The 21,620-nt window shown below is 46.4% G+C and overlaps 1 protein-coding gene across 1 annotated transcript in view; it reads right to left on the bottom strand.

Moving 5' to 3' along the window:
- Nucleotides 1-21,620, bottom strand: part of XPO5 (exportin 5) — a 579,115-nt gene that overhangs the window by 432,898 nt on the left and 124,597 nt on the right. Inside the window, exons 8-9 of the mRNA XM_069236247.1 lie at nucleotides 7,820-7,896; nucleotides 7,336-7,435 (exon numbers count right to left, since the gene is read on the bottom strand). Coding sequence (XP_069092348.1) covers nucleotides 7,336-7,435; nucleotides 7,820-7,896 — 177 coding nt within the window. The remainder of the gene's footprint in view (nucleotides 1-7,335; nucleotides 7,436-7,819; nucleotides 7,897-21,620) is intronic.

The raw sequence follows: 21,620 nt of genomic DNA, 5'->3' as shown, positions 1-21,620 counted from the left end.
ATCTCCTCCCAAGATTTGTAAAACTGACTTAGTCTTCCCCCCCACTGAAGTTGTGTGAAGGGGTTGAGTGACTTGTGAGTCACTGTTTGGTTGCAGGGTTTTTTGTACTTTGAAATTTTCCCCGGTTTCTAGGGAATTGTCCTCCTCTATACTGGCCCCGAAAGCCTCCCCTTTGGTACTGTCCCTGGTAGGTAGACGGTGTGGATTTTGAGGCGCTGGCTTGTGTGGCTTGACCCCGAAACCCCCCTCTGAAGGTTGTTTTGCGGAAGGTGCCGAAAGTGCCTCTGCCCTGCGGGGAATAGAGTGCGCCCATGGCCTTGGCTGTGTCCGTGTCCTTTTTCAATTTCTCAATTGCAGTGTCCACTTCGGGTCCAAACAATTGTTGTTCATTGAACGGCATATTGAGCACCGCTTGCTGTATTTCCGGTTTAAAGCCAGATGTGCGCAACCATGCGTGCCTTCTTATGGTTACTGCGGTATTGATTGTTCTTGCCGTTGTGTCCGCTGCGTCCATAGAGGAGCGTATTTGGTTATTGGAGATGTTTTGTCCCTCCTCAACCACTTGTTTTGCCCGTTTTTGAAATTCTTTGGGTAGATGCTCGATGAGATGCTGCATCTCGTCCCAATGGGCTCTATCATATCGCGCTAGGAGCGCCTGAGAGTTCGCGATGCGCCACTGGTTTGCAGCTTGTACTGCGACCCTTTTCCCAGCTGCGTCGAACTTGCGGCTCTCTTTATCTGGAGGTGGTGCATCGTCTGATGTGTGCGAGTTGGCTCTCTTGCGAGCTGCCCCTACCACGACTGAATCTGGTGGCAGTTGCGAGGTGATAAAAGCAGGGTCCGTGGGCGGTGCTTTATATTCGCTCTACTTTTGACAGGTTCTTTGAAGATCTGCTTTGCGTGCCTTAGCATTCCTGGAAGCATAGGTAGGCTTTGGTAGGAGCTATGGGTGGAGGAGAGGGTGTTGAAAAGGAAGTCATCCTCGACAGGTTCTGCGTGTAACGACACGTTATGGAATTCTGCTGCCCTAGCTACCACCTGTGCATACGCTGTGCTGTCCTCAGGTGGTGAGGGGTTGGTAGGGTACGACTCAGGACTATTGTCTGATACTGGGGCGTCGTATAGGTCCCAAGCGTCCTGGTCGTCTTGGCTCATGGTGGTATGAGCCGGTGAATGTGACGGAGTCTGTGCCGGTGATGTGTGAGTTACAGGTGGAGGAGAGGGTGGCGGAGTTACCTTCTTCACTATTTTTTGTGGTGTTTGTTCTTGTGTTTGGAACTCAAGTCTCCTTTTTCTCCTGATTGGGGGAAGAGTGCTGATCTTCCGTGTCCCACTTTGTATGAAGATCCGCTTTTGTGTGTGGTCTACATCAGTGGTCTGTAACTCTTCTTCAAATCTGTGTTTGCGCATTTGAGAGGACAGTGATTGTTCCTCTGTATATGAGCTGGCAGTTGGTTCGGTTGCTGGTCGTTTTGGCACCGAAACTGTGTCTCTGCTTGTTTTCGGCTCCGAGGCGAATTTTTTCTTTTTCGGCGTCGAGCTTTCTCGGCGTCGATCTTCCTCGGTGCCGCTGTCTCTGCATCGAGCAGCTTCGGTTCCGCTGTCTCGGCGTCGATCTTTTTCGGCAGCACTTTCTCGGTCCCGAGATTGCTGCGTGCCTGTGTCTCGACCCGAGTCGGACGATCTCGGCACCAGTTCGGCCTTTTTCGGTGCCGATGGACGGTCACCTACTTTATGGGTTGAGCCATGGCCTGTTGGCAGTGGCGTCCCCTGGGCCTTGTCTGTTTTCTAGTGTGGTGCTTGCTTTGACGTCTTACTCAGGGTTTCTTCGACGTCGAATTCCTCCGAGTCCGATTCATGGATGGAGAAGGCTTCCTCTTCTTCTCCTTGTCCCTCAAACTCTCGGTGTCCTGTCGGCGTGGACGCCATCTGCAATCTTCTGGCTCGCCGGTCACGGAGCGTTTTTCGGGACCGAAACGCACGACAGGCCTCACACGTTTCTTCCTTGTGCTCGGGCGACAGGCACAAGTTACAGACCAAATGTTGGTCTGTATATGGATATTTATTGTGGCATTTAGGACAGAATCGGAACGGGGTCCGTTCCATCAGTGTCGATGTTACACGCGGTCGGGCCGACCAGGCCCCGACGGGGGATCGAAATTACCCCGAAGGGCTACCGGAGCTCTTCACGATTCGGTGTCGATTCTATTCTTACCCAATACCGAGCGAAACAATACCGACGTAGTTTTCCGAAGTTAAGACTATCTTTCCGTCTCGAAACCCGGAGCGAAAAGGAACACGTCCGAACCCGATGGCGGAAAAAAAAACAATCTAACATGGAGTCGACGCCCATGCGCAATGGAACAAAGGAGGAGTCCCTCGGTCTCAGGACTCGAAAAGACTTCTTCGAACAAAAACAACTTGTAACACTCCGACCCAACACCAGACGGCGGACTATGCACAACATGTGTATCTGCAGCTACACATGCCACCGAACATACTATTACAGTATATTGCAATATTGTCAATGTATACTATTTATGCTAAGTAAAGAGCTCTGACACCCTGCTGTGATGAGTAGCGCTATAAAAGGAATAAAACAGTGGTATTTACATTGTTATTTGTGCAGATACTGGGGCAGATCTAAACATCTGACATTCTGACAGTGCATGCATTTCTCTTATGAACAGGGGCTGAACAAAATCAAAAGCAAGCAGCTCTTAAGCACTTCTAAAGTGATAACAAGCAGTGAGCCTTTTTGTCCCCTCCTTTCCATTTGCAACCAAGTGTGAGCCTCCAGACAGCACCCAGCCAGGGTCAGACTGGAGCAAAAGGAGGCCTGATGGCCCCTTAACTTTTGCCTTTACCTTTGACCAAGCTAGAGTTGAAAACAAATAGAATCTAAGCCTGCATGTCGCTACTTGGAATGAAGGCTGATAACAGTGCAGGCGCTGCCAAACATGTCTATCTGAAAATTACACTGGGGCAAGTTCAGTATAGGTGAAAAGGCAAAGTTGTTCTTCACAAACACCACCACCCCTGCTCTACAAAGCACCTCAAACCACCTCTTCCTTCTTTATCACTTGAACAGGCACTTCCAAAAAGCTTACTTTATTTTGAGACAGCAAATGCAGTGACACCAGGACAATAAAAACATGAAATGTACGCTAACGCTTCAGTTTACATTTTAAACAGACAAAAAGAACACAATTACTTTACTTGCACTAGGAGATACCACACACACTGCCTACACTAGAGTACACATTTTGACTGAAGCGTCATGTTAAAATACAAAGTATGGCTATTGTTTACTCACACCACAACTTATCACCCTGCTTCGGGGTAGACATATCAACAACATACCTCTGTTTATCCCTCACTCTCAACTGCACTTACCAGACTGGGCTTAACATTTGTGCAGCAGGTGAAGTGGCACCATCCCCAACACAAATAAAATGAACATAAACTACAACTTCATATCACCCATCTAGATATTCCTCTTAGGTCCTTGGACTTACCTCAATCCCTCTGCACTCCTCCATGCTCTTAAAAGTCAACTTCCCTGCAGGCAGCAAGTCTACTGGCTCCTGGACAGTACTTTCACTCCTTTGTGCTTTTATGCACACATGTGCAAGTTGTAACACTAATCTTCCTGCTACTTGTAAATAAACACACCACAATCTTAGAGCCACTCTGAGAATCCATCTTCCAACCACAGGTCTAAGAAACCCCAAACCCTTTTCCAACTTGACAGCTGTGCAATGTGCCTTTAGGTTCTTTTGACACTTTGCCCGATAATGACTACTTACACCTCACCATAAGCTCTAACAACAATTACACTGCATCCTTCATGCACTTTCACAATGGACAACAAGTGAAAATACATGCTCTTTCAGGGCCCGTTTTTTTACTTATTAAATCACTAAAGCAACACAAAGAGGCCTCTCGCTTGTTATTACTTTTCCAGCCCTAGTTTATACATTACTTAGCGCGCCTTAATTACATTACATGTATTGTGTGCATTAACACCTTTTGCCAAAAATAAGATCAGTATACAATAATAATTTGGTGTTCCGCTATAAAATGCAGTTGGATTTTTTTTTTTTTTTTTTATGAATGCCACTACAACTCAGGACACACTACTTCTGCCGCAGAGTACTTTTTCATTAAAATAGATTTGACCTACTTGCGTTATCACCTCTAACCTACGCCAATGTGTGCTTTAAAAAAAACAACAAATCCTCATCAGTAATATTTCCTAACACTTTAGCAAGCGTCTCTTTCTCCCGTCCATACCTTTTGCACACACACCTATATGTCACTCTTACTATTTGTGCAACAGGTGCAATCGCACAAGAGGAAGCTGGCATCAAGGACATATTAAAAACAAATTACAGCTTTGAAATATTATTATTTTTTTTTTTTTAACAGGACACAAGGACATCGCTTCCTCTGTCTCTGCCACTCTACTCTGCAATACTGCACTCTTTGCCACTGAACTCTCCGCTAGTCTACGCCACTGGACCACTCTACTGTATATCACTGCACTCTATTCTACTGTGCACCACTGCACGCCACTTCACTCTAAACCTGTTCCCTGCACCACTGTACTCTATGCCAATGCACTCTACTTTACACCACTGCAATCTAGTCTAGGCCACTCAACTCTATTCTATACCACTCCACTCTATGCCAGAGCACTCTACGCCACTTCGCTCTACCCTACACTTTAGTCTACACCACTCACTCTACACCTCTGTACTTTACTCTGCACCATTGTAGGCTATGCCAAGGCACTCTACTTTACTATGCACCACTGCACTCTTCGCCACTTCACTCTAAACCACTCCATCCTTTTCTGCACCACCACTTCACTCTACCCCAGTGTGCTCTACACCACTACTCTAAGCACTCCACCCTGCAATTCACTCCACACCAATTTATATCTACTTGGAAGCAATCTACTCTGCACCACTGCAGTCTACTCTATGCTGCGCCACTACGCTCTACACCAGACTACTTCAATCCATTGCACTCTACCTAATGTACTCTACACCACTTTACTCAAAACTAATGCAGTGTACACCACTGCACTCTGTGCCACCTACTCTGCACTATATGCCACTATACTCTGCAACGCTTTACGCCACTACACATTGGACTCTACTTCACTGCACTCGTTGCCACTCCATTCTACTCTGCACCACTGCACTGTATGCCACTGCTCTCTACTCTGCTACATTACGCCAATGCACTCTACTATGCAAGACTGCACTCTCCACCACTGAACTCTACGTTTCTCTGGCTAACTGCACTCTATACCACTCATCTCTATGCCAATGCATTCTACGCCAATGTAATTTACTCTGCCCTCCACACCACTCTACACCTTTGCCTTTTATTCTGCACCACTCTACTTTATCCTGCGCCACTTCATTCTACTCTGCAACAATCTACTCTAGGTCACTGCACTCTACTCCACTCTGTCTGCAATGTGCCACTCCCCTCTACACCACGCTACTTACTCTAAGCTACTGCACTCTACCCCACTTTACTCAAAACCAATACAATAAGCCCCTGCACTCTATGCCAATCTACTCTGAACCACTGTACTGTACGCCACTTCACTCTAGGCCACTCTACTCCATTAAACTACTTCACTCTATGTCACTTTACAGCTCTAAACAACTCCCTCTACGTCATCCCATGCACCTTTACTCCACTCTATTCTACGACACTACTCCACTCCAGCACTCCACACCACTCTACCCTGCTCTACGACATGCTACTCTGCTTAACACCCTCTATGCCACTCCACTCTGCTCTACACCACGCAACACCCTTGATGCCACTCCACCCTACAACACTAACACCCTCCACGCCAGTCAACTCTACACCACTCATCACCCTCTATGCCACTCCACCCTCCTACAACACTCCAACCTCATATGACACTCTACTCCCTCCATGACACTCCACAACGCTATGCCACTCCATGTCACTCACCTCTACGCCACTCCATAACACCACAGTCTACCCCATGACATTCTACTGTACGACACTCCATGCCACTCTCCTTTATTCCACTTTTAACCATGCTGATCAGCTGCCAAGCTGGTGTACAACATGGCTAACCTATTGACTTTGCCAATGCTTGTTTTTATTGCTACGGTAGAGGGAAGGAGACGGAACACAGAACAGAGGGAGGCAAGACTGAAAGTGGAGGCTGTGGAGGGGGGGGGAAGGGCTTTGACAGCCAGCGTCATATCGCTTTACTTGTTATGGCGTGTGGGGGGCCAACATTAACAACTGCGAGAGGGAGGGTGTGTTCGTGGACAACCGAGACAGATAATGCCTGGGGTGGGGTTAATACAGATGACTAAAGGAGGGAGGGCAAGTGGGGGCAGGCAGACTAACTGGAGAGGAACACAGACAGGAAGAAGTACACTAGGGACCCAGCTGAAACAGGTGCAATGTGGTAGAGTCCTTAAAATCAAAGATAAAAATAATGCCTAAAGAAATGTGCAGTGTAAGGCACAAGTAATGTTTTCCTTGCTCTAGGGGAGGGTCAAGCAAAGGACAGAAAACAACAGCGCAACCACCAAACAATTGAGAGCAACAGAGTTGCCAACAAACAGTAAGGAATGGGTGAGCTCTAGTCCCCTGTATGTAAATAAATGTCTTGAAGAGAGCACATGTATTGTCTAAGCAAGACTTAAAAAACAAATATTATTTCCTTGACTTTCAAACAAATGTTTAATCAACTTGAGATCTAACCCTTCTCTTTATTTACTTGCCTGGCATCACTCCACTTCAAAGCCTGCAGTGTAAGTCACCCACTCAAATAAACCCAACTAATTAGGCACCCAAGTTCACATCTCTACACGTAACCTGCACACCTCAGAAACGTACAACTGTAGTGACTGTTGAGGAACATAAAATTAAATAGATGTTCTTAGATACTTCAAAACTTCCTCTTGTACTGCTCTTTCCCACTTGCATTTAGCTAAAGACTTAAAATTCACATTTTGCTCTAAAGAAGGACTGATAAATCGTAACATCTTGCTAGGTTCTACACTCGTATTCTGTCTTGTAAATTACTTATGTGTTTTTTAAATAGCATTTGCTACAGAGTTCCACTGCCCCTGCAGCAATAATCATCTCTGAGAAAAATAAAACCCTTTAGTCTTTGCATAGAGAGCGAAGATTAATAATGAACTGATTGGTAATGAAGTTTAGAATTAGACGTTTTTAAAGTAATATTTTCATGTTAAGAGTGCAAAGCCCAAGCACCTGTGGCAGAGTATTACAATCACATAACGGGTGAGAACTTACCACTAATGCACAGAGTTGGTTGCCGAGGGAACATAAGATCTGACACAGTCTCTTCAGAAATATGTAACGCTTTTCTGTCAAATCTTCTTTATTAGCCATTCTGTGGAGGAACAAAAATAACCCCACTAACATCAGGCAAAGATAAACTCCAAGCAGGCTTGTGAGCTCTCATAAACCCAAACACTCAGACATCTGGACTCGGCCTTTAGGATGAGCATCCGATAAAGCTGCATTTCCAGACCATTGTCTGTGCTCCAGGGCCATGGAACTGGTGAGGATGTCTGCTTGTTTACATTGATATCAACTGAGAGTCTGATATTTCGAAATATAATTCAAAAAGGAGTTACTGGCATTTACAAACCCCTATACCACCATAGACAGTCGTGCTAACATGATCCCAACAAACTCACAAAAATTACAAGCTGGACCCCGGTTGTAAGTACGTCTGCCAGGTATACCTGGTAACGGCAACAGGAGTACTTACTGTGCAGCCGACAGAATGTAGTGCATTGCCACGTCTCCAAACAAGATCATCAGTGGCTTCCGGTCCTCCAGCTTCCCCTGGATGCAGACAGAGTGAGCATCAAAGTAACAATTATTCATTTCAAAGATGTGTCTTAAGTCTACAAAACCACATATGATAACAGCAAAGGATACAGTGACTTTCATTGTGGATTTCAGCAGGTCTAGATTTTGCATTGAATGTTTGCACTGGCGTGGTGCTAAAGTAATGAATCCCGGTCAGCAACTGAATCTCAGAGCTTCATTAACACAAATGATGCACTGGTGTTCTGCTTTGAGTTGACATGTATTCACTTCGGGCACTCTGCAGCAATGACGTGAAGTACCACAACAACTGTGCCGGCACCAGCAACCACCGGTGCTACCACAGCAGTGACCACAACAGCAACCAAAGATGCTAGCGTGCCAGGAACACCACCAGCTACAAGCACAGCATGGGTAACAGCACAATCCACTCCTCAACCCACCACAGGGATTGCATCAGCCACATCTACCACTAAAGCACCACAGGAGCTTCCATAACTACCACCACGGCAGAGACAACAGGTACGAGGATAGAAGGGACATCAGCAGCTACCACTGCTTAATTCACAGTAGCGACTACAGCGACAACTATGGCAGAGACAACAGCAGTTAACAGCAGGTGCTGGAAAGGTGATGGTGACAGCAAATACGAAAGCTGAGGCAACAGGTTTAACCACAGCTGAGAAAACAGTAAGAGCCAGAAAGGTAACAGCTGGCATAACAGCTGGGACTGCAACCACCACAGTAGTAACAACACCTGCAAGAACAGGGACGGCCGAAGTATGCAAAGCTGCCACTGTGGACAGAACCCAAGAAGAAACCACAGTAACAACCACATCATCACCTACAGCTACCACCAGAGTTGGGACAGCTGAAGCAATAGTGATGAGCACAGCAGGTACTACAGCAGTGACACCAGCATCCACTGCGGCGGAAACCACAGCGGGGACCACAGTAGTAACTACAGCTCCCGTCATGACAGGGACAACAAAAATGAATATGTAAACAAGGGACCCCCTGGACTGAATAACAGATCCTGGACAGAAAGATCCCCGGCAGCCCAACTTATTTTTACCTGCTCAATACTCTATTATCAACGGCTCAGGCATAATAATTGTTCTTTATACCAACATCTTTATTATCTATAAAATCAATAACTTTGTATCCATCACTGTATGCTTTATGTGCAACTAATATCCAATTAAACATTTGGTCAATACATTTAAAAAAAAAAAAAAAAAACACATACACATCCCTAATGTATATTTATACACATTATCCTATTTCTATACCTACCTCACTCACTCCTCACCCATACTAGCTTAATTCTCCAATAAAGTCATCATTTAAAAAAAATTGTTGGATTTCTTTTGGAAAAGCTTTCCAATGGTATTATGTGTGTTTGTGTATTAACAGTTGAATCATTAATAGTTTAAAATTTATTTTTCTCATCTCCTCCTTAATTCATAGCACAATATTCAATTATTACTTTAAATGTTTTATGTTACATTCAGCAACATTGTGGCTTGTATCGTATTCTTTGATATTGTGCCTTTAATTTCAGTTTCTATGCTCTTTTCGGCGCATCTACGCCTTCTTCAGGAAAGCCACTCCAGAGAAACATCACATGAAATTAACTTAAAAAATTAATCAAATATTCTGCTGAGCCAAAACGGAACTGTATGTATTTCACGTATACTAAAGGATACGGAGTCAGAACCACCACCTTGAGCATGCTGTTAAAAAATATGTGTTCTTGTTCCTAGACAGAATTTAACACCACCACATAGGCCACAGTGAAAAAAGGTGAAATATTGCTAAAAAAATAAAATAAAATCATGTGCTTCAACCTTTTATAAAGCTCTCAAAAAAAAATATGCATAATGCCTTACATTCTTTTTAATCAATAATCAAGGTAATGTCACTTGACATCATATCAACTTCGCGTACCATGTTAAAAAGGGGCTTCCAGGTTTTCCTAGCTACCATACCTAGAGAATGTCTTTAAACTCTTAAGACATTATGCTGAGAGACAGATTAGTTCTCTCAATATTTTGGAAAACAAAATAAATGACCAAATACTGTGAAACAAAGGAAAACAGAAAAATGAATGAGCAAGGCTTTCTTATTTCTCAGTCAAGTCATGAGATAATGGTGGAGCTAGCACATACCAGAAGTCCAGGTACTGAGAAGAATAAATTCTACATCGAATATCGAATGTGCCAAGCAGGCGTTTAGACTATAATGGGTAGTGCGGGCGGCTGAAAATCATGGTCGTCAAAGTTATCTGGCACTCTTTGGTGAGTCTAGCACTGGCGTAACGTGGCACAGAGGCTCTTTCAAGCACAGTCAGAGACAGCTTGAAATGCGTCGAATATTAAGCTAAGTTGCTTGGTTAATATGCATTGAAGGGTGCACTAAGGTGGAAAATACCCAAACCTTTTCCAGTGGGAAGCCTAATCCTTACTAGACTATCCATTTTTGGACCAAAAAATATATATTATAGGGAAATGCTCTACTCAGTTTTGGACACCAAGCCCAAATTGTTCCGAAAATACTTGGGTCCAGATGTACCAAAGGATTTGACCCATTCTGTATGGGATCTATGGGAAAAAGCTTTTGTACATATGGCCTTTAGTGTTCTGGTGACAAATACACTTGAACACAACCTTAAAAGGTCTACATACGACGTCTGTAGCAGCTCAGAGTCAAATATAATATAAGGAAAGGTTAGAGTGGCTCCTAAATGTCTTTGCCTACATACTGGGGAAGCATCTCTCCCTGATCACGCGTTACTCACCGTTTTAGTTATAATTATGGCTCCCGGTTTTCCGTTTCAACTGATTTTTACACGTAGACGGAAATAAATTTTTCCTTTGTCTGTATATATATATATATATATATACACACACACACACACATACATACACACTGCTGTATTGTGGTCACTAAGCGGAGAGGTGAGCGAAGGATTGCTTACAGTGACAATACAAAAGACCATTACCCACCATTGCCCCGCACTATCGAGGCAATAAAAATCCGAGTTTCAAGGTGGTGCAGAGAAGTGTGATTCACACTTCTCTGCACCGCCTTGAAACTCGTTTTTTTATTGCCTCGATAGTGCGGGGCAATGGTGGGCAAATTATCTTTTTTACAGTGCTTAATTTGTGCTGGTTGTTTCAGGTGTGGCACTCCCAATTTTTTTTTTTTTTTTTAGGGCCGGCACTTATTTTTCTGCCTCAAGCATTTACTGCAAGCAAAAGACACATATGGGAAAGACTGAGGAAGAGAAAAACGAAAAAGCGTCACAAAGGGAGAAATCAGAAAGCTGCAAGAATGAGTTGAAGGGGCAGGTTGTGCCTGTAAATAGATTGAAGAGGCCCCAGATGGCCTCAGGATTACTCTGCCTCAGTATTACACGCCTGAACATTTAATTGCAGCAGCAGCGTGTTTAAGAGTAGGGCTTTGGGCACCGGCACATTTTTATTTACAAATTAAGCAATGCTTTTGTACTGTCACTGTAAGCGGAGAGGTGAGCGATCCTTCGCTCCTGATTAACAGTGTGAATCAGGAGCAAAGGATCGCTCACCTCTCCGCTTACAATGAAAGTACAAAAGACCATCTGCCCACCACTGCCTCACACGATTGAGGCAATAAAAATCTGAGTTTCTAGGCGGTGTAGAGAAGTGTGAGCTTCAATGTCTGCAAAGTCTCTTGAAATGCACATTCTTGTACTACAAAAGCAAAGTTTTCAGATAAATGTATTGTGTTTACTTAATTTGGCATATATTTAAATATATAACCCTATAACTGAGTCCTAGTGTGCATTGTCTATTTAAATAAATGTGAAAAAAATACTAGCTACGGCGTCTTTTGCTTGCAACAAAAATAAATATGGATACAGACAAAATTAGCAAAAAATAAGTATGGATAAATACAGACAGAAATGTTGTAAAGCTAAATACCATAAAACTGGGAGCCCTAATTATAACCCTCTCTAAACTGTTCCCGGCATGCTGAAGCACACATTTCTCCTTAAAAGAAGACTGGAAATGAGGTGAGTCAGGCGATTAACCTTCCCGAAGTACTACGGTTGAATGAAAAAACAATATAGCTGTGACAGGATGTACAATGAACACACAATGGACAAACAATTGCCAGTAATACTTCAATAACAGCAGGTTGGATCCAAAGATGAACTCTGGTGCTTCGGAGATGAAACCAAGATGATTGGTCTACTGCAAGATGTTTCAGTGATGCACCCCTGCTTCCTTGGTGGGCATACAGCTTGTACGGTCTTAATCACAGCAGATTGTATCAATATAAAAGCCGTCTAAAGTGCTTCAGAAATAGCACAAAGAAACACGATTTGCGACGGCAACAGTTATCAGAGATCAATACCTACGTACAACCGGGATTAGGTTATATTGTATAGATCACAGTATCATGTTGGCAATACTTGGAATTGTGCAACATAGCGAATCTCTTGTGCCCACATCTCTATAAACATGCTATGTCTAAGGAAAACATAAAAGGAATGAAAATGTCACTTACCCAGTGTACATCTGTTCGTGGCATCAGTCGCTGGAGATTCACATGTTCTGCATAGCTCGCCATCTGGTGTTGGGTCGGAGTGTTACAAGTTGTTTTTCTTCGAAGAAGTCTTTCGAGTCACGGGACCGAGTGACTCCTCCTTCTGTCTCCATTGCGCATGGGCGTCGACTCCATCTTCGATTGTTTTCCCCGCAGAGGGTGAGGTAGGAGTTGTGTTGTAGTAATAGTGCCCATGCAATGGAGTGACTAAGTATGTACCTATTTAAGGTTAAAATAATATATATACAAATGTACAAAGTTGAAGCTAACTTCCGAACTGCTACAGGCTCCCGGGGAGGTGGGTGGGCACATGTGAATCTCCAGCGACTGATGCCACGAACAGATGTACACTGGGTGTAGGAAGTTGGCTCTGTATGTGCTATTTCAAAGTAAGGAATAGCATGCACAGAGTCCAAGGGTTCCCCTTAGAGGTAAAATAGTGGTAAAAATAGATAATACTAATGCTCTATTTTGTGGTAGTGTGGTCGAGCAGTAGGCTTATCCAAGGAGTAGTGTTAAGCATTTGTTGTACATACACATAGACAATAAATGAGGTACACACACTCAGAGACAAATCCAGCCAATAGGTTTTTATATAGAAAAATATCTTTTCTTAGTTTATTTTAAGAACCACAGGTTCAAATTCTACATGTAATATCTCATTCGAAAGGTATTGCAGGTAAGTACTTTAGGAACTTCAAATCATAAAAATTGCATGTATACTTTACAAGTTATTGACAAATAGCTGTTTTAAAAGTGGACACTTAGTGCAATTTTCACAGTTCCTGGGGGAGGTAAGTTTTTGTTAGTTTTACCAGGTAAGTAAGACACTTACAGGGCTTAGTTCTTGGTCCAAGGTAGCCCACCGTTGGGGGTTCAGAGCAACCCCAAAGTCACCACACCAGCAGCTCAGGGCCGGTCAGGTGCAGAGTTCAAAGTGGTGCCCAAAACACATAGGCTAGAATGGAGAGAAGGGGGTGCCCCGGTTCCGGTCTGCTTGCAGGTAAGTACCCGCGTCTTCGGAGGGCAGACCAGGGGGGTTTTGTAGGGCACCGGGGGGGACACAAGTCCACACAGAAATTTCACCCTCAGCAGCGCGGGGGCGGCCGGGTGCAGTGTAGGAACAGGCGTCGGGTTCGCAATGTTAGTCTATGAGAGATCTCGGGATCTCTTCAGCGCTGCAGGCAGGCAAGGGGGGGGATTCCTCGGGGAAACCTCCACTTGGGCAAGGGAGAGGGACTCCTGGGGGTCACTCCTCCAGTGAAAGTCCGGTCCTTCAGGTCCTGGGGGCTGCGGGTGCAGGGTCTCTCCCAGGCGTCGGGACTTTAGGTTCAAAGAGTCGCGGTCAGGGGAAGCCTCGGGATTCCCTCTGCAGGCGGCGCTGTGGGGGCTCAGGGGGGACAGGTTTTGGTACTCACAGTATCAGAGTAGTCCTGGGGTCCCTCCTGAGGTGTTGGATCGCCACCAGCCGAGTCGGGGTCGCCGGGTGCAGTGTTGCAAGTCTCACGCTTCTTGCGGGGAGCTTGCAGGGTTCTTTAAAGCTGCTGGGAACAAAGTTGCAGCTTTTCTTGGAGCAGGTCCGCTGTCCTCGGGAGTTTCTTGTCTTTTCGAAGCAGGGGCAGTCCTCAGAGGATGTCGAGGTCGCTGGTCCCTTTGGAAGGCGTCGCTGGAGCAGGATCTTTGGAAGGCAGGAAACAGGCCGGTGAGTTTCTGGAGCCAAGGCAGTTGTCGTCTTCTGGTCTTCCGCTGCAGGGGTTTTCAGCTAGGCAGTCCTTCTTCTTGTAGTTGCAGGAATCTAATTTTCTAGGGTTCAGGGTAGCCCTTAAATACTAAATTTAAGGGCGTGTTTAGGTCTGGGGGGTTAGTAGCCAATGGCTACTAGCCCTGAGGGTGGGTACACCCTCTTTGTGCCTCCTCCCAAGGGGAGGGTGTCACAATCCTAACCCTATTGGGGGAATCCTCCATCTGCAAGATGGAGGATTTCTAAAAGTTAGAGTCACCTCAGCTCAGGACACCTTAGGGGCTGTCCTGACTGGTCAGTGACTCCTCCTTGTTTTTCTCATTATCTTCTCCGGCCTTGCCGCCAAAAGTGGGGCCTGGCCGGAGGGGGCGGGCAACTCCACTAGCTGGAGTGTCCTGCTGGGTTGGCACAAAGGAGGTGAGCCTTTGAGGCTCACCGCCAGGTGTGACAATTCCTGCCTGGGGGAGGTGTTAGCATCTCCACCCAGTGCAGGCTTTGTTACTGGCCTCAGAGTGACAAAGGCACTCTCCCCATGGGGCCAGCAACATGTCTCGGTTTGTGGCAGGCTGCTAAAACTAGTCAGCCTACACAGATAGTCGGTTAAGTTTCAGGGGGCACCTCTAAGGTGCCCTCTGGGGTGTATTTTACAATAAAATGTACACTGGCATCAGTGTGCATTTATTGTGCTGAGAAGTTTGATACCAAACTTCCCAGTTTTCAGTGTAGCCATTATGGTGCTGTGGAGTTCGTGTTTGACAGACTCCCAGACCATATACTCTTATGGCTACCCTGCACTTACAATGTCTAAGGTTTTGTTTAGACACTGTAGGGGTACCATGCTCATGCACTGGTACCCTCACCTATGGTATAGTGCACCCTGCCTTAGGGCTGTAAGGCCTGCTAGAGGGGTGTCTTACCTATACTGCATAGGCAGTGAGAGGCTGGCATGGCACCCTGAGGGGAGTGCCATGTCGACTTACTCGTTTTGTTCTCACTAGCACACACAAGCTGGCAAGCAGTGTGTCTGTGCTGAGTGAGAGGTCTCCAGGGTGGCATAAGACATGCTGCAGCCCTTAGAGACCTTCCTTGGCATCAGGGACCTTGGTACTAGAAGTACCAGTTACAAGGGGCTTATCTGGATGCCAGGGTCTGCCAATTGTGGATACAAAAGTACAGGTTAGGGAAAGAACACTGGTGCTGGGGCCTGGTTAGCAGGCCTCAGCACACTTTCAATTGTAAACATAGCATCAGCAAAGGCAAAAAGTCAGGGGGCAACCATGCCAAGGAGGCATTTCCTTACACAACCCCCCCCCAAACGAAAGAGGATGAGACTAACCTTTCCCAAGAGAGTCTTCATTTTCTAAGTGGAAGAACCTGGAAAGGCCATCTGCATTGGCATGGGCAGTCCCAGGTCTGTGTTCCACTATAAAGTCCATTCCCTGTAGGGAGATGGACCACCTCAACAGTTTAGGATTTTCACCTTTCATTTGCATCAGCCATTTGAGAGGTCTGTGGTCAGTTTGAACTAGGAAGTGAGTCCCAAAGAGGTATGGTCTCAGCTTCTTCAGGGACCAAACCACAGCAAAGGCCTCCCTCTCAATGGCACTCCAACGCTGCTCCCTGGGGAGTAACCTCCTGCTAATGAAAGCAACAGGCTGGTCAAGGCCATCATCATTTGTTTGGGACAAAACTGCCCCTATCCCATGTTCAGAGGCATCAGTCTGCACAATGAACTGCTTAGAATAATCTGGAGCTTTGAGAACTGGTGCTGAGCACATTGCCTGTTTCAGGGTGTCAAAGGCCTGTTGGCATTCCACAGTCCAGTTTACTTTCTTGGGCATTTTCTTGGAGGTGAGTTCAGTGAGGGCTGTCACAATGGATCCATATCCCTTCACAAACCTCCTGTAATACCCAGTCAAGCCAAGGAATGCCCTGACTTGAGTCTGGGTTTTTGGAGCTACCCAGTCCAGAATAGTCTGGATCTTGGGTTGGAGTGGCTGAACTTGGCCTCCACCTACAAGGTGTCCCAAGTAAACCACAGTTCCCTGCCCTATCTGGCATTTGGATGCCTTGATAGAGAGGCCTGCAGATTGCAGAGCCTTCAAAACCTTCCTCAGGTGGACCAGGTGATCCTGCCAGGTGGAGCTAAAGACAGCAATATCATCAAGATAAGCTGTGCTAAAGGACTCCAAGCCAGCAAGGACTTGATTCACCAACCTTTGGAAGGTGGCAGGGGCATTCTTTAAACCAAAGGGCATAACAGTAAACTGATAATGCCCATCAGGTGTGGAGAATGCTGTCTTTTCTTTTGCTCCAGGTGCCATTTTTATTTGCCAGTACCCTGCTGTCAAGTCAAAGGTACTTAGAAATTTGGCAGCACCTAATTTATCAATGAGCTCATCAGCTCTTGGAATTGGATGGGCATCTGTCTTGGTGACAGAATTGAGCCCTCTGTAGTCCACACAAAACCTCATCTCTTTCTTTCCATCTTCGGTGTGAGGTTTGGGGACTAAGACCACTGGGCTAGCCCAGGGGCTGTCAGAGCGCTCAATTACTCCCAATTCCAGCATCTTGTGGACTTCCACCTTGATGCTTTCTTTGACATGGTCAGATTGTCTAAAGATTTTGTTCTTGACAGGCATGCTGTCTCCTGTGTCCACATCATGGGTACACAGGTGTGTCTGACCAGGGGTTAAGGAGAAGAGTTCAGGAAACTGTTGTAGGACTCTCCTACAATCAGCTTGCTGTTGGCCAGAGAGGGTGTCTGAGTAGATCACTCCATCTACTGTACCATCTTTTGGGTCTGATGACAGAAGATCAGGGAGAGGTTCACTCTCTGCCTCCTGATCCTCATCTGTTACCATCAACAGATTGACATCAGCCCTGTCGTGGAAGAGCTTAAGGCGGTTTACATGGATCACCCTCTTGGGGCTCCTGCTTGTGCCCAGGTCCACCAAGTAGGTGACCTGACTCTTCCTCTCTAGTACTGGGTAAGGGCCACTCCATTTGTCCTGGAGTGCCCTGGGAGCCACAGGCTCCAGAACCCAGACTTTCTGCCCTGGTTGGAACTCAACCAGTGCAGCCTTTTGGTCATACCAAAACTTCTGGAGCTGTTGGCTGGCCTCAAGGTTTTTGGTTGCCTTTTCCATGTACTCTGCCATTCTAGAGCGAAGGCCAAGTACATAGTCCACTATGTCTTGTTTTGGCTCATGGAGAGGTCTCTCCCAGCCTTCTTTAACAAGAGCAAGTGGTCCCCTTACAGGATGACCAAACAGAAGTTCAAAGGGTGAGAATCCTACTCCCTTCTGTGGCACCTCTCTGTAAGCGAAAAGCAGACATGGCAAGAGGACATCCCATCTCCTTTTGAGCTTTTCTGGGAGCCCCATGATCATGCCTTTTAATGTCTTGTTGAATCTCTCAACCAAGCCATTAGTTTGTGGATGGTATGGTGTAGTGAATTTATAAGTCACTCCACACTCATTCCACATGTGCTTTAGGTATGCTGACATGAAGTTGGTACCTCTGTCAGACACCACCTCCTTAGGGAAACCCACTCTGGTAAAGATACCAATGAGGGCCTTGGCTACTGCAGGGGCAGTAGTCGACCTAAGGGGAATAGCTTCAGGATACCTGGTAGCATGATCCACTACTACCAGGATATACATATTTCCTGAGGCTGTGGGAGGTTCCAGTGGACCAACTATGTCCACACCCACTCTTTCAAAGGGAACCCCTGTAAGGAAATGCCTCCTTGGCATGGTTGCCCCCTGACTTTTTGCCTTTGCTGATGCTATGTTTACAATTGAAAGTGTGCTGAGGCCTGCTAACCAGGCCCCAGCACCAGTGTTCTTTCCCTAACCTGTACTTTTGTATCCACAATTGGCAGACCCTGGCATCCAGATAAGTCCCTTGTAACTGGTACTTCTAGTACCAAGGGCCCTGATGCCAAGGAAGGTCTCTAAGGGCTGCAGCATGTCTTATGCCACCCTGGAGACCTCTCACTCAGCACAGACACACTGCTTGCCAGCTTGTGTGTGCTAGTGAGGACAAAACGAGTAAGTCGACATGGCACTCCCCTCAGGGTGCCATGCCAGCCTCTCACTGCCTATGCAGTATAGGTAAGACACCCCTCTAGCAGGCCTTACAGCCCTAAGGCAGGGTGCACTATACCATAGGTGAGGGTACCAGTGCATGAGCATGGTACCCCTACAGTGTCTAAACAAAACCTTAGACATTGTAAGTACAGGGTAGCCATAAGAGTATATGGTCTGGGAGTCTGTCAAACACGAACTCCACAGCACCATAATGGCTACACTGAAAACTGGGAAGTTTGGTATCAAACTTCTCAGCACAATAAATGCACACTGATGCCAGTGTACATTTTATTGTAAAATACACCACAGAGGGCACCTTAGAGGTGCCCCCTGAAACTTAACCGACTATCTGTGTAGGCTGACTAGTTTTAGCAGCCTGCCACAAACCGAGACATGTTGCTGGCCCCATGGGGAGAGTGCCTTTGTCACTCTGAGGCCAGTAACAAAGCCTGCACTGGGTGGAGATGCTAACACCTCTCCCAGGCAGGAATTGTCACACCTGGCGGTGAGCCTCAAAGGCTCACCTCCTTTGTGCCAACCCAGCAGGACACCCCAGCTAGTGGAGTTGCCCGCCCCCTCCGGCCAGGCCCCACTTTTGGCGGCAAGGCCGGAGAAAATAATGAGAATAACAAGGAGGAGTCACTGGCCAGTCAGGACAGCCCCTAAGGTGTCCTGAGCTGAGGTGACTCTAACTTTTAGAAATCCTCCATCTTGCAGATGGAGGATTCCCCCAATAGGGTTAGGATTGTGACCCCCTCCCCTTGGGAGGAGGCACAAAGAGGGTGTACCCACCCTCAGGGCTAGTAGCCATTGGCTACTAACCCCCCAGACCTAAACACGCCCTTAAATTTAGTATTTAAGGGCTACCCTGAACCCTAGAAAATTAGATTCCTGCAACTACAAGAAGAAGGACTGCCCAGCTGAAAACCCCTGCAGCGGAAGACCAGAAGACGACAACTGCCTTGGCTCCAGAAACTCACCGGCCTGTCTCCTGCCTTCCAAAGATCCTGCTCCAGCGACGCCTTCCAAAGGGACCAGCGACCTCGACATCCTCTGAGGACTGCCCCGGCTTCGAAAAGACAAGAAACTCCCGAGGACAGCGGACCTGCTCCAAGAAAAGCTGCAACTTTGTTTCCAGCAGCTTTAAAGAACCCTGCAAGCTCCCCGCAAGAAGCGTGAGACTTGCAACACTGCACCCGGCGACCCCGACTCGGCTGGTGGCGATCCAACACCTCAGGAGGGACCCCAGGACTACTCTGATACTGTGAGTACCAAAACCTGTCCCCCCTGAGCCCCCACAGCGCCGCCTGCAGAGGGAATCCCGAGGCTTCCCCTGACCGCGACTCTTTGAACCTAAAGTCCCGACGCCTGGGAGAGACCCTGCACCCGCAGCCCCCAGGACCTGAAGGACTGGACTTTCACTGGAGAAGTGACCCCCAGGAGTCCCTCTCCCTTGCCCAAGTGGAGGTTTCCCCGAGGAATCCCCCCCTTGCCTGCCTGCAGCGCTGAAGAGATCCCGAGATCTCTCATAGACTAACATTGCGAACCCGACGCTTGTTTCTACACTGCACCCGGCCGCCCCCGCGCCGCTGAGGGTGAAATTTCTGTGTGGGCTTGTGTCCCCCCCGGTGCCCTACAAAACCCCTCTGGTCTGCCCTCCGAAGACGCGGGTACTTACCTGCAAGCAGACCGGAACCGGGGCACCCCCTTCTCTCCATTCTAGCCTATGTGTTTTGGGCACCACTTTGAACTCTGCACCTGACCGGCCCTGAGCTGCTGGGGTGGTGACTTTGGGGTTGCTCTGAACCCCCGACGGTGGGCTACCTTGGACCAAGAACTGAACCCTGTAAGTGTCGTACTTACCTGGTAAAACTAACAAAAACTTACCTCCCCCAGGAACTGTGAAAATTGCACTAAGTGTCCACTTTTAAAACAGCTATTTGTGAATAACTTGAAAAGTATACATGCAATTTTGATGATTTGAAGTTCCTAAAGTACTTACCTGCAATACCTTTCTAATGAGCTATTACATGTAGAATTTGAACCTGTGGTTCTTAAAATAAACTAAGAAAAGATATTTTTCTATATAAAAACCTATTGGCTGGATTTGTCTCTGAGTGTGTGTACCTCATTTATTGTCTATGTGTATGTACAACAAATGCTTAACACTACTCCTTGGATAAGCCTACTGCTCGACCACACTACCACAAAATAGAGCATTAGTATTATCTATTTTTACCACTATTTTACCTCTAAGGGGAACCCTTGGACTCTGTGCATGCTATTCCTTACTTTGAAATAGCACATACAGAGCCAACATCCTACATTGGTGGATCAGCGGTGGGGTACAAGACTTTGCATTTGCTGGACTACTCAGCCAATACCTGATCACACGACAAATTCCAAAATTGTCATTAGAAATTGATTTTTGCAATTTGAAAAGTTTTCTAAATTCTTAAAAGACCTGCTAGGGCCTTGTGTTAGATCCTGTTTAGCATTTCTTTTAGAGTTTAAAAGTTTGTAAAAGTTTGAATTAGATTCTAGAACCAGTTTTAGATTCTTTAAAAAGTCTTCCAACTTTTGGCAAAATAATGTCTGATACAGAGATGAATGTGGTGGAACTCGACACCACACCTTACCTCCATCTTAAGATGAGGGAGCTAAGGTCTCTCTGTAATATCAAAAAAATAACCATTGGCCCCAAACCTACCAAAATACAGCTCCAGGAGCTTTTGGCAGAGTTTGAAAAGGCCAACCCCTCTGAGGGTGGCAACTCAGAGGAAGAGGATAGTGACTTGGAGGACAATTCCCCCCTACCAGTCCTATCTAGGGAGAACAGGGTCCCTCAAACCCTGACTCCAAAAATAATAGTCAGAGATGCTGGTTCCCTCACAGGAGAGACCAACACCTCTGAAATCACTGAGGATAGCCCCAGTGAAGAGGACATCCAGTTAGCCAGGATGGCCAAAAGATTGGCTTTGGAAAGACAGATCCTAGCCATAGAGAGGGAAAGACAAGAGATGGGCCTAGGACCCATCAATGGTGGCAGCAACATAAATAGGGTCAGAGATTCTCCTGACATGTTGAAAATCCCTAAAGGGATTGTAACTAAATATGAAGATGGTGATGACATCACCAAATGGTTCACAGCTTTTGAGAGGGCTTGTGTAACCAGAAAAGTGAACAGATCTCACTGGGGTGCTCTCCTTTGGGAAATGTTCACAGGAAAGTGTAGGGATAGACTCCTCACACTCTCTGGACAAGATGCAGAATCTTATGACCTCATGAAGGGTACCCTGATTGAGGGCTTT

The sequence above is a fragment of the Pleurodeles waltl genome, chromosome 5 (genome assembly GCF_031143425.1).
Source record: "Pleurodeles waltl isolate 20211129_DDA chromosome 5, aPleWal1.hap1.20221129, whole genome shotgun sequence".
Taxonomy (NCBI): domain Eukaryota; kingdom Metazoa; phylum Chordata; class Amphibia; order Caudata; family Salamandridae; genus Pleurodeles; species Pleurodeles waltl.
This window is presented reverse-complemented; position numbering and strand designations above follow the sequence as displayed.